Source organism: Balaenoptera acutorostrata, chromosome 20, assembly GCF_949987535.1.
Source record: "Balaenoptera acutorostrata chromosome 20, mBalAcu1.1, whole genome shotgun sequence".
Classification (NCBI taxonomy): Eukaryota; Metazoa; Chordata; class Mammalia; order Artiodactyla; family Balaenopteridae; genus Balaenoptera; species Balaenoptera acutorostrata.
Window position 1 is genome coordinate 7,937,168 of NC_080083.1, and position 13,194 is coordinate 7,950,361.

Sequence of the window (13,194 nt, forward strand, 5' to 3'; positions counted from 1 at the left end):
AAATCTAGAAAATCTAGCCATAGCACCAGCCAGGAAGGGGCATGAATGGGCCCTCAACTAAAACTGGACCACCTGCACAGAAGGCTGATACCTCGCACATCTTACATAGGCTAGTCCTGAATCCTCCACAGAGACAGACTTCTAGAGCCTCCTTCTAGGCTGAGTTGGGAGGATTCATTGATTATCAGTTGATATAGTGAACTTTCTGTTCCTCTCAGTATTACTTTCTACCTTTCAAGGTTCTCACCCAACAAATTTACTTTGACCTCTGAAAAACCACTCACCCCTTCAAATAACCTAGAAGCCCACCATACCCACAAGGAAATCTTTCTTCTGGATCGTCTTTATATGCACAAATGCACTGCAACATGATTATAGCCTTACCTCTAGCTAATACAATGACCCTAATGGCAGAAGACTCAGGATCTCCAGGAATGACCACACCAGAGGCAAAGGCAGAGTACACTTCTCCATTCCTTGGCACTACTTCTGAACCACTGGTACACCTGTCCCCTTGAGGACATCTTCCCTTGTTCTCTTAGTGCCAGTGGATGCAGCAGATAGAAACATCCATTGCACACACAGTCCCTTCTCTCGGTCAGAGAGCAGAACTGGCACAAAATAATATAGTCAGGGCTGAACACACACCCAGCCAAGGCCTCCAAGGAGCTGGGGATGGGAAGGAAGTATTATCTCTACAGGCAAGGAACTGACAAATGGAATGGGTCTCTGCCTTCTGACTTAGGAGGAATTCCCATAAATTATATAACGTTCCAAAGGCAAATGAAAATCTAATTCCAAGTTTATAATAGAGCTACATTTTTGGAATAAGACTACAGAAATGCAATCCTGAACTCTCCACGTGCTGTACACATCAAACCTCAAGACAGCAGACAGCGTGGAGGCAAATAGCCCTGTGTCCGAGGACTGTCGCAGGCAGCTCAATGATTTCAGGCACCGTTCGGAACCATCCCTCGGAGCTGGTTACAACAGGACATGCTTTTATGTGATCAGCCCTCGAAACGAGTGCCACTGATACCCCCTGCTCTCTGTGTATACAACAGCGTCACTGAACGAGCCAAGATGTACCCTGTCTACATTCAGTTTTGTTTGTGTAAAAACTGCCCTTTGGTGGCAGCGACATCTGGTTTCGAAAGGCCTCCTTCGTGGAAATCTGATTCACTGACATAAAGCACATGTAAAGCACCTAGTACAATGCCTGGCACTTAGTAGGGGTTTGTGGTCTGCCTTCAGGATGCAACCCAACACCCCCCGGACAGGCATTCTAACTCCCGGGCCACCCAAACCAATGCCACGTCTTCCGAGGCTTCGGAGACCACAAGGGCTGATGTGTGTCTTTCCAGATGACAGGCAAAATGCTGTAGGCCACTCTGCAAGTATTAGGCTTAAAACCTGAGCATTTCAAAACCTCTCCGAGACCTCCAGTCTTCCTCTAATGGAAGGCACTGCAGAAACCCAAGGTATGATTATCACTTCTGAAAGGAAGAAAAAAAAAAATACTGGCTCACAAAATACCCGTACTAGAGCACCGACAGATAAGACCGGTTTATAATCCAGTTCCCTAGAGAGCCATTTATTTTGGTGAGGCCAGTGTGCATAGCAGACGCTGTGGAAGCCATCAAGATAACACGAATAACAACCCAGCGGACTTTTGAAGTGTAAACATAAAAGTCTATTAAGAATACAATGTTGGTTTAATCCCAAGACAAAAAATTTACTTAATGAAAAGCACAACTCATCTCAAGAAGGAAATATCGATACCAGCTGCGAGCAGAAAATGAGGGGATTCCTTCCAGGGAACATCTGAATTTCAACCCACTGCCTTTCCAATATTTACTCTGGACATAAAGTCTCAAATACTTTTCCGAGGATCTCATTTTTCTACAGGAGAAGGAAGTCAGGGAGAAGTCTGGGCAGGACCAAAGGAGACGTTGGCAAAGCCTTGGAAAGGCACAGACGCACCCCAGAAGGTGCACCTTGACACGGCTCTGTCTGGCTTCTCTGGGCAGAGCGGGGAGCAACCTCCGGGCCCACCAGGTGCTAATGAGGACCCCAGCAGAGACCCTCACTCCAGCTGCCACGGGGCCAACAGCGATAAATGACAGTCCTGTGCCGCTGACACACATGCCCGGCACCTACCAGCACCACGCCGGCAACCGGAATATGCCACTAAACCCCCCTCTTTAACAACAACACTCCCTAGCCACTTCCTACGCTTTTTTCAGTGTGTTCCAGAGAAACAACGGGATACTGAACACGAGGGACAAAGGAGAAGGGCTTCTTAGAAAGGATTTTCTGATTACGACCTCTGTTCCACCACCTTTGAGAGGGATCATGGGCCCTGAAATCAAGAAAGACTTGGCCAGGACTTCCCTGGAGGTCCAGTGGTTTAGACTCCGCGCTTCCAACGCAGGTTCGATCCCTGGTCCGGAACTAAGATCCCACATGCTGCTCGGCGTGGCCAAAAAGTAAAAAAAAGAAAAGAAAAGAAAAGAAAGAAAGACTTGGCCATCAGCAACACCTGTGCACGCTGAGAACCCACACAAAGGTGCTTAAACCCTCTTCACTTACATTCCTAAAATCTCCCAGCTCCCACTAGGCCTGATGGCTACAATCAAGGATGACTTCTTATATACAGTTTCATATTTAAGTATGTATGAACATAATAAATATGAGTATGATATATGACATCATATGACATAACATCATGCAATACAACACACCTCTAATTCTAGCAAGAGGTAACAAGCTTGCTAGATAACAGGCTGTTCTGACTATTCTCCTCGAATTCTCCTCTACCGGCAGACCTCACTTTACTGCACTTTGCTTTATTGAACTTCGCAGATATTGTGTTTCTTACAACTTGAAGGTGTGAGGCAACCCAGCCTCGAGCAGGTCTAGTGGCGCTGTTTTTGCAACAGCATTTGCTCACTTCATACCTCTGTGTCACACTTTGGTAATTCTTTGCAATATTTCAAACTTTTCCATTATTATTATATGTGCTATGGTAATCTGTCATCAGTGATCTTTGATGTTACTACTATGACTCTCAGAAGGTTCAGACGATGGTTAGCATTTGTTAGCAATGAAGTATTTTTTAATTAAGGTATGTACATTTTTTTAGACATAATGCTATTGCACACTTGATAGACTACAGTATGGTGTGAACAACTTTTATAGGCACTGGGAAACCGAGAAATTCGTGTGACTTGCCTTATTGCCGTGGTCTGGAACTGAACCCACAATATCTCTGAGGTCGACCTGTACATGTAATTGCTGTTCATTTATCCATCCATCCGTTCTATGGGGAGGCAGCACAGAGGATGCAATAAAACCAAGCATAAAGCATCAGACTGGAGTCCTAGCTCCACCACCTACTAGCTATATGGCTTTGGGTAAACCATTTAATATCTCTCGGTTATGGTTTCCTCCTCTGTAAAATAAGGACAATAATAGGGCCTATTATTAGCATAGTCACAGTGATTAAATGACTAAATTAATCCGAGTGGCAAAAAATAAGCCCTCAAGGGTTAATCATAATTTACATTATGATTACATTATGTAATTATGATGACAATAATTACAATAATTACTAGGACTATAACAGCATTCACTTATCTATCCCTATGTACCAGACTGAGCAGCAAATCATTTTAGCCTTCTGATTTTGTAAGAGTCTTTATCGGGGCATTAGATTTCTCATGGCAACGCCTCCCATATAACCTCCCTCTCCTGCCGGGGAAGATGATGGTAGGCCCAAGCACCAGAGCCATTTACAGCCTGAGGAACCCCCTCCCAAAGCCATGTTTAAACAATTACGAGCATTATGTTGCAGGTACCCACGACCATAGGAGGCCAGCCCAGCACGGTGCTCATCTTGCAGAGACGTCTTTTGTGTGGGTTTTGGGTTTCAGCTGGGCAACGCCAAGCCATAGAGTGAGTCGCAAAACGAGTTTTCATAAGCTCACCCTGTCACAAACCAGGCAGGGGTTCATGCTGACATCCCCACAGTAAGATTAAACAGCATGCTTCGTCAGGCACTAAATACTAACACAGCTCCGACGTCAGGGGGACACTGATTAAAACTGATGTCAATAATTTATGAAACACAATATGGTCTTCAGATGCTCTTTTTTAAAAAAAAGGAAGAGGGGTAAAAGGGCCTAGCAACCCAGGTGGTTTAAAACTGTTCATGCATTTTCTCTTGAATGTACACCCCCCACCACCATGCATGGATGCTTCTTTACACAATGAATATAAATGCACATGTGTATAAGAGCATGTGAACACTGCTGATACACATGGGCGGAAGAAAGTATTTAGTTATTCCACGGAGAGCTGTCGAGGCCGTAACGTTATACATAGTCTCCTCTTTCATATTGTTTTGGGTTTTTTCTTCTCCGGAAGAAGTCCAAAATTGCATTTAAAATAAAATTGGACCTTACAAAAGTTCATGTTTATTCCATAGAGAACTTAACCTTGAAACAACCCCAAAAAGAAAGCTGGACCAAAGAAAACCAATAGGATATATGCATTTCTTAGTAAACCGAAAGCACCTCAGCCCTGTGTAGAACCATTTAGTCAAATAATAATATCGATTTTTTTCCAAGTTTTAGGACTGTGGGGGGAGAGGGGATGAGAGAGTTAACCTAGGGAACGATGCCACTTTACTATGTCATGTCTCATTATTTTAGAAAGGCAAAGACAGTGATAATGCTTCGTTTTAAATCAAAACTCATTTTGAGAATTAAAAATATACTTTACTTTGCCTTAGTTGTAAATAATCTGGGTAGCTTGACTTAATATGTCAACAGTGTGAAATTCACAAGATGGGATTATGTTGGGGAAAAAATCTGAGCCGCTGAGAGTACAAAAGTTAGTGTTTGAAGGATTCATTAATGCTTTTTCCTAGCACAGTGCCCTGTAGTGTCTCAGAACACCTGTCAAATACTAATTCATTCACATATCTCCACTTCAGGGCCTTTTCATAAAAAGCTCGACCTTTAATTGTAAATCACTTCTAAATTGTCTTTGCTGGCTTTCTCTTTTGTGGAATGATGGAAAAATCACTAAGACTTCAATTAAGACTTTATGGGAACTTCAACCTGACATTCCCGAGGCTATATCTACAAGGTATCAGAACATCTATTCAAAAAGGAAACTATAAATAACTTTAACATCGTTGAATTGGCTTGGCTTTTATGAGATGACTGAATAATTGGCAAGATTTAAAGATACTTTAACTACTGAGAATTAAAATAACTTCAGTAAAAACCAGAAAATATTGCTAGCCGATTATTTGTCATGTAGATTATGTACTTATTAGGCCTAATTAAACTTTTTGAACAAAAAGGCTTACTAATTACGTTAGTTAATATGTTGATTGCTCGATTTGGTTTAAAAAAAAAAAAAACCCGGTCAATCCAATTTGTGCACAGAGTTAGTGCTTTGGTCAAAAGACAAAATCCTCGACTACAGAAATTATTTCAAGTACATGGCCATTGTTATAACAATTGCGGGTTACATAAACTGACAGGGAGAGATGGGGGTGGGTGGTATCTGAACAATACCACCCCTGCTAAGAGGAATCTTCAAGCCAGTAAAATGCTACCTTCATAGCCAGTTTATCTGCCTCAATGTATTCACTTGTGTTTTTTCCAATCAGACCCTGCTGGTGACAATGAGAAGTTATCTTTCATATGCACATACATACTAAAACTGATAGCAAAACCCTGGGAGGCCTTTTAAATGTCAATAAAAGGTTTTTACGCACAAAAGGAAGAAAAGAAAAGAGGAAAGGGGAGAAGAAAGAGAAGAAATGGGAAAAACCAACAGTTCTGAAGGAATGGAGCAGATCAAAGGAGTTTTAATTCTCAAAGACGACTAAGCCGGGGTGTAACCACTATCTCGGCACCGAATCCTGAAAAGTCTCTTCCAACAGGCAACCAGTTCCGTCCCTTAAAGGAGGGGGAAGGACAATTAGGTCTGCAAAAGCGTACACTTGGAGTGCAAAGATGGAGGCCCCGCCACGCAACAGGAGAACAGCCCTCTTCAGACCAGGACGCCTGCCTGGGCCTCAGTGCCGACTGGGCTTCTCCAAAACATGTTTTCCATTCCAAAAGTCTACATCCACAGTCGTGAGGCACAAACTATTCGACAACAACATGACACAATTAATCAGAACCAGACCTCAAAACGTGTGTTTGTGGGGACCAGCAAGCTTTGTAATGTGCCTCAGAGGCCGAAGCAATTGAAGAGACTCACACCGGCTGTGTGGGGCTGGGGGGAGGGGGAGGGGGAGGAAACGTCTATATTCCACGAAAGATGAACACTCAAGGGCGTACTGACCAACTATATTGACGACTGACGTTGATGATTTTCATTAAAATAAAACATGAGATTTGGGCATTTACATCTCATACTGGAAAAGCAGAGTATGGTCTTACTACCTTTCCCCTCCTTTTTTTTTTTTTTTTTTTTTTGTCCTCCTGGGGAGAAACTGATGCCGCAGAGTTTCTACAGCAGCAAAGTTGTATGATTCAGAAACAGAACGGATCCTTTTCTCTTTTTTTTTTTCTAAAGCCTCATTTCCGACCCAACAGTATCCACCAGTGCCGGTTTTGTCAGATTTCTCTTTCAGGAACTGAAACCCCATGAAATCGAGAATCTGGGCCCTTAGTTAATTCGGAACTGTTTAATTTCACCGAACCCTGACGCTAACAACAACAAAAAAATCTGGTATACTTTTTTGGAGCGGGATTGAATTAGTTTAACATAATTAGTGAACTCTCTTTTGTAATCTGTAGATAGTAATTAATTTAAATCACATCATTCTTTTGCTAACACAAACACGCTGTCCAAAGGAAAAAAATATATCTATTTTCAAACCATAAAAGACAAATGGAGGACGCAGGAGTGATAGTCGTCGTGTACCGAATTGGCCCCAAACTGCAAATCCCTTTGCCATCTCCCAAAGGATTTGTGGTCGTGGAGCTGGAACTTCCCGGGAACCGGGCCGGGGTCCCCAACAGCGCGCGCAGCTGCAGCCCTAGGGGAGGGGGTTGGGGCGGAGGTGGACGCCAGGGTCCCGCCAAACTGAGGGGAAGGCAAGGAGTGTGTGCCTTTGGATCTGGGCTTAGGGGAACCGGTCGGCAAATTTTCGGCAAAGCCCTCACCCCACATCTTGGCTTCGCACAGCGCTTTGAACGCAAACCCGAGCGTCCACGGCCAGCGCCACGAGCGCGAGCGGACCAGCTCTCTGCGCTCCGCGGTGCCCGATTTCCAGGAACGCGCCTCCCACCATCCCCACCACATCCACGAAGCGGGCGATCCTCGGGAACCTTCGGTCGCGAGGCCCGGGAGCAGCCGCCCGGGTCCCCGCCCGCCGCCCGCGTCCCCGCGGCGCCCCACTCACCCACGCACTCGTTGGCCTCGCGGGCTGTGGCGCGCTGCCAGGGCCGGTCGTAGTGGAAGGGCTTGCAGCGGTCGCACTCCGGGCCGGCCGTGTTGTGCCTGCAGTCGCACACCAAGCTGTCGTCGCGGTCGCGCACGCAGCGGGCCGCGTGGCCATTGCACTTGCAGCGGCCGCCCACCTGCAGGTCGGACACGGCGTAGAAGTACGAGTCGCGCGCCAGCTCTGAGTCGTCCTCGTTCTCGTCGCCGAACGTGTGCAGGCGGCTGAAGGCCACGCGGATGTCGGTGGCCGTGACCCAGTCTTGCAGCACGGGCGAGTTGTCGAAGTCGTGCGCCGAGGGCCGCCCGTCCAGCGTGCTGAAGGCGATGAGGCCGCCCGAGAGCGGGCGCATGTCGGTGTGCGAGTCGGTGCACACGGCCTCCTGCTCGTTCTGCTTGGTGATGGGCGCACGGTGCGGCCGGTTGTACATCTTGCGGCACTGAGTGGAGTAGAACTGGAAGGGCACCCACGTGCGCCCGTAGTCCATGGACTTGTAGATGGCCATGGACTCGGGCCGTGGCGAGCAGAACTGCAGGCTCACATAGGTCACCTCGAACTTCTTGCCGAGCGACAGCGTGAGCGTGACGTTGTGCGGGAACTGCAGGTAGTTCTCGGACTGCCAGCACGTCAGGTTGTGCGGGTTGTTCAGATCGGTGAGGAAGGCGGGCGGGTGCGCCTTCTTGGGGTCCGACGCGTTGCAGAGGTGGCAGGAGCGCAGCCGCTCCTCGCCGCGCTCGCTCACCACGCAGTAGCGCCCGGCGGGCCGGCCGCAGGTGCTGGACACGCGCACGTCCTTGCCGAAGGCCGCGTTGACAAAGTCCGGGATGCAGCGGCGCGGGTGGCCGTTCTCGTCCGAGCAGGGGTCGGGCTGCGCCGCCTGGCCGGCGAACATGCTGAGCCCGGGCCCGCCGCGCACCGCGCCCACCAGGCACGCCACCGCCGCCAGCGCCGCCAGCGCCTCCCACACTGCGCGCATCATGCTGCGTCCAGCCTGCCCCGGCCCCGCCGCGCCGAGGAGTCGGTCCGCCCGCCGCAGAAGGCGCCTGCGGAGAGAGGGGAGCCGCGCTCAGCCAGGCCGCCCCGCGCCCTCCACCCCCCGGCGGGGCGGCGAGCTGGGGCGCGGGCGAACGCCCGGCTTCCCCCGCACCAAGCCCGCGGCCGAACGAACTCCCGCCTCACTCCCCCGCGTCCCGGGGGGGCAGGCGAATCCGGGGGCCCCAAGCCCGCACCACCCGCGCCTCTCCTTCCCGGCCGGCGGCGAGCCGGGGCCGCGGGCCATCGCTCGGCTTCCCCGCCGCCGCCTCCACGCCGCCCGAGGGTCCGGCCCGCGCCCGTCCGCCCGTCCGCGGCCGGCCCGCCAGCACCGCAAACTCGGACGCAGGGTAGCTCGTGGGCCCCCCGAGCCCGCACGGCCCGCGCCCCCTCCTCCCGCAGCCCGGGGTCCCGCTCAGCTGTCCCAGATCGCACCCCCGCCGGCGAGTCCGCGTTCGGGACTTTACCTCAGGAGAGGGCAAAAGAGAAAGAAAAGTTTGCCCGGCCCCGGCCGGGGAGCCCGCGCGCCGAACGGCGGAGAGCCTCTCGCTGGCTGCTAGCAGGGGCGCCCTGCCTCAGCGCGGGCTTGCCAGCTCCATGCCCGGCGCGGCCGCCGCTGCCCCAGCCCCGGCCCGGCCGCTGCCGCCGCCTCTCCCGCCCGAGTGACGACGCGGCCGCCCGGCTCCCGGCGCTCCCGCCGCGGTGCGAGTGCCGCCCAGCCCGCGCCCGGGGCGCACACACACTCCCGCTGGCTGGCGCGCACTCACACACGCACGCACGCCCCCGAAGGCTCCGCCGCCGCCGCCGCCGCCACTCGCGCAGGGAGTGGGGGGCGGAGGGGAGCGCGGGGGCGGGGGGCGGGGCCGCCGGGCGGGGCGCCGGCCAATAACGTCGGCGAGCAGCCGCCCGCTCGCTAGCAAAGTTTTAACCCCGGGAAAGAAGAAAGTTAAAGGGAAGCGGCCCGGGACCCGGAGAGAGCGAGGACACGAGCGGGTGGGAACCGGGGCGCCCGAGAAGGAGAAGCAGAGACAAAGGGAAAGCAAGGAGAGCGCCCGGGGAAACCCCGGAGAGGGGGCTGGGCCCGGCGCGCACCCCGCGGAGGGAGGAGGGGCCGGCCGCGGTCTGTCCGCGTCGCCCCGGCCCCGCGCTGCGCGGAGAACCCCGCAGGTTTCCGCCAGCCCCACGCCCCGGGGGAGCGCGCAGGCCGGGGGGAGGGGGCGATTTACTCCCTCTTGGTCCCAGGCAAACACATCTGTGTTTGTTTTCTTTGCTGCGCCGGGGTCGGGCCTTCCTCTAACCCGGCCTGATGGCCCCGGTGGCACAGCGCACAGGGCCGTGCCCCGTGGGCAGACAGCCCGGGGTCGTAAGGAACAGCCGAGGAAGATGGAGCCTCCGCTGGCTCACCCCTCCCGCCCGAAGCCCCTGGGGTCCGGAGAGAAAGAGCTGCTCCCCCGCCCCCCTCCCCCCCCCCCACAGTTGTCACCGTGCGGTGGGCCTATCTGTCGGGAAAGCGGCCCTTTTCCTGCCCGGGGAGCTGTGGTGGGCTGGAGGCTGAAGAGGGAAAAAAGCGGGACAGCACCTGGGCATGGCCAACGCCCCTCCCAGACGGCCCTGTCAGCCTCAGGCTGGGGGCAGCCTAGCCCTCCCCAGATCCAGAGGCAGCGCTGTAGGTACTTACTGGCTCAGTGTTTAAGGGTGCTGTGGCCCATACTATCTTGTAGGAGCCCACAACAGCTTTGCGGAGTAGGTATTAAGCTTCATTTTGCAGATGAGGAAACTGAGGTCTCAGGAGGTGAAGAAACTTGCCTAAGATCTGCCAGCTAGTAAACATCAAATCCAGGCATAGAAACTTGGCTCTTTCCTCTCCTCACATTTGTCAAATGGATAATCCCACCCAATTCGAGTCTCATGGGGCATCCTCGGGGCCACCCAGCTTCTCCTTGCCTCCTTCTCTGCCACCTTAACAAAAGGGGGGAGGACAGTAATAGCATCCTTTGACCATCTTGCAGCAGCAGCCAAAGCACTTTGGGGAAATACACAGGGCTGAGAGTTTGGAACTGAATTGCGGTTGTTACTTTTAGATGAGTGAGCTAGTAATAGACCTGGCTTGAAAGCCCAGGATCCTGGTTCTGGCCCAACAGCTGACTTGCTGCATTCACTCCACTGAGTGCCTCATTTTGTCTTACTGGTATTTTCATAAACTGGGGGACTCTAAGAAGGGGCCTCAGGGCTAGTCTGGCCCAGCTCAGTCTCTTTGGACCACGGCCTTCCCCAGCCTCCCTGAGAGACAGCCACCCAAGTTCACTGCACCCCTGGGCTGCGGTGAACTTCCAGGGATGGGAGTTCACTGCAGCCCAAGGAAAGAAATCCACTCCACTGCAGGACAGCCTGGATTCATCCCCTCCCCTGGGGTAACATTTTAACTTTGCCTTCTTGTGCCATGTACCACCCTCTACACTGTTTATTTATGCCTTGCCTTGTGGCAGAGGGGGATTTCAGGTGACTTACAAGGTACTTAAAACAAGGCAAAATAACATAAATTAGAAAGTGAGGTGGAAGGAGATAAACGTTTCTTTTTTTTTTTAATGTTTAACCCTGTGGACTGTGAAATCCCAATGGCATACTGAAAGGCAACACAGCAGTTAAGGAGCACAGGCTTTGGAGCCCGAGTGTGACCTTGGCAAGTTTTGCATCTTTCTGTGCCTTGGTTTCCCCATTTGTAAAAGGGGGACAACAATCTCTATCTCACAGAGTTCTGAGCATCAAATGAGTTAACACATATGAATATTATAGCTTATAATATGTGTAAATATTGTACTTAGATCATCTACGTGGGTGTACTGTCGTATAAATGTATATGTGAATGTACATAAAGCCTGGCACACAGTAACGGGATGTAGAAATGTTAGTCGGTAGTATTAAATTGCTAGATCTTCATAGAAATTTCAAGTAATTTAAAGAACATTTAATCACATGGAAAGACGTTAGTGACATATTATAAAATGAAAAAAGGAAATTACAAAACACTATGCCCCCCCCAAAAACACTAGGCACAATATACTCTCATTTTTATTTTTTTTAAATATGCATAAAAAGACAACATTGCTAATCGTGGGTATCTCTGGATAGTGAGATTACAGGTGATTTTTGTTTATTTTTGCTTGCCTGTTCTTGATTGTGTACAGTAAAATAAGGAGAGCTAAGAGAAGAAAAACCAAGCGGGAAGGCAAAGTAGAGATGGGAATAAAGGTAAAACACTCCCTGGGATGTCCTATTCATCTTCTGGGAGTGGACCACAAATTTGTCCCTGAGCTTTCCCACAGCCAAAGTGAAAAGGAGACTGTGTCAGTTACACAATTGCAAGTGTCCATGAGATAAAAACAGACCTATTACTCAAGAGAATTACTACTCTTGGTACTAAAATCAGGCAGGAATTTCTCCTGAGGGGCCTCATAAAGAGAACACAGTGTGAGGTAACATAATGTAAGCCAATGGCATCGCAACAAAACACAAGTCAGGAAGACATCCTGACAAGGATGGGTCTGAAAGAGGTACATTGGGGTACCCCACTCACTGCCCACCCAACTTGGTCTATTTTGGAGTATCTTCAAGACTGGATTGCCCAGCGTTCTGAAGCCTTCTTCCTGCTATGTTGTTTCTGTGCCAGAGCTTTTGATGGACCTTGTGTGGCAGCAAGTTCGAAATTAGCCTCCCTGGGGTGCACCTCGCCAGCTGAGCTTAGGCCAGTGGTCTTCAGGAAGCATGTGTGTATGGGCGATGGGGCACTTTCCACTTTTATTGTGATCACTTAGGTCTAAGCTTATCTTCCGCAGTGGATCCTGGTGGGTAGGACTGTCACCTTGCATCGTGGAGGTCCACAACATTCTGGGAAAACCCTCCTCCCTGACACTTGTACAGTTGGTTCCATTCCAATTCCACACAGCCACCTTGACCAAGGCTCTACCTCTTCACCTCTTCAAATGTTGGAAATCAGCCATATATCATCCCTCAGTTTTCTTTCTTCTAGGCAAAATGTTCCCAGTTCTTTTTTTTTTTTTTTTTTTTTTGCCACACTGTGCGACATGAGGGATCTTAGTTCCCCAACCAGGGATCGAACCCATGCCCACTGCAGTGGAAGCGTGGAGTCTTAACCACTGGAGTGCCAGGGAAGTCCCCCTGTTCTTTTTTTTTTTATATTTTTTTTTATTTTTGGCTGCGTTGTGTCTTCGTTGCTGCATGCAGGCTTTCTCTAGTTGCAGAGAGCAGGGGCTACTCTTTGTTGCGGTGCGCAGGCTTCTCATTGCGGTGGCTTCTCTTGTTGCAGAGGATGGACTCTAGGGGCGCGGACTTCAGTAGTTGTGGCACGTGGGCTCTAGAGCGCAGGCTCAGTAGTTGTGGCTCACAGGCTTAGTTGCTCTGCGGCATGTAGGATCTTCCCAGACCAGGGCTCGAACCCATGTCTCCTGCGTTGGCAGGCAGATTCTTAACCACTGCGCCACCAGGGAAGTCCCACACCCCACCCCACCCCCAGTTCTTTTAATGAGTTCTCGCAGGACACTTTGCCAACCACTCTGCAGCCTCTCCTGACGCCTTCTAATTTGTCAGTGTCCCTATAGCATACTGCCCTTTGAGGGGACAAATGCAAAAAAACAGATGTCCAAGTGTGGTGAGAGCTTCTCAAAGTGGGG

At 50.7% G+C, this 13,194-nt stretch overlaps 1 protein-coding gene across 5 annotated transcripts in view; it reads right to left on the reverse strand.

The window, feature by feature from the left end:
* Positions 1-13,194, reverse strand: part of NTN1 (netrin 1) — a 209,159-nt gene that overhangs the window by 183,474 nt on the left and 12,491 nt on the right. For 3 of the 5 annotated variants that reach the window (XM_057536810.1, XM_057536809.1, XM_057536806.1), the window contains exons 1-2: positions 8,974-9,267; positions 7,436-8,517 (exon numbers count right to left, since the gene is read on the reverse strand). In XM_057536810.1, coding sequence (XP_057392793.1) covers positions 7,436-8,453 — 1,018 coding nt within the window. In that variant the 5' untranslated portion in view covers positions 8,454-8,517; positions 8,974-9,267. The other 2 variants (XM_057536807.1, XM_057536808.1) reach the window with 2 other exon arrangements.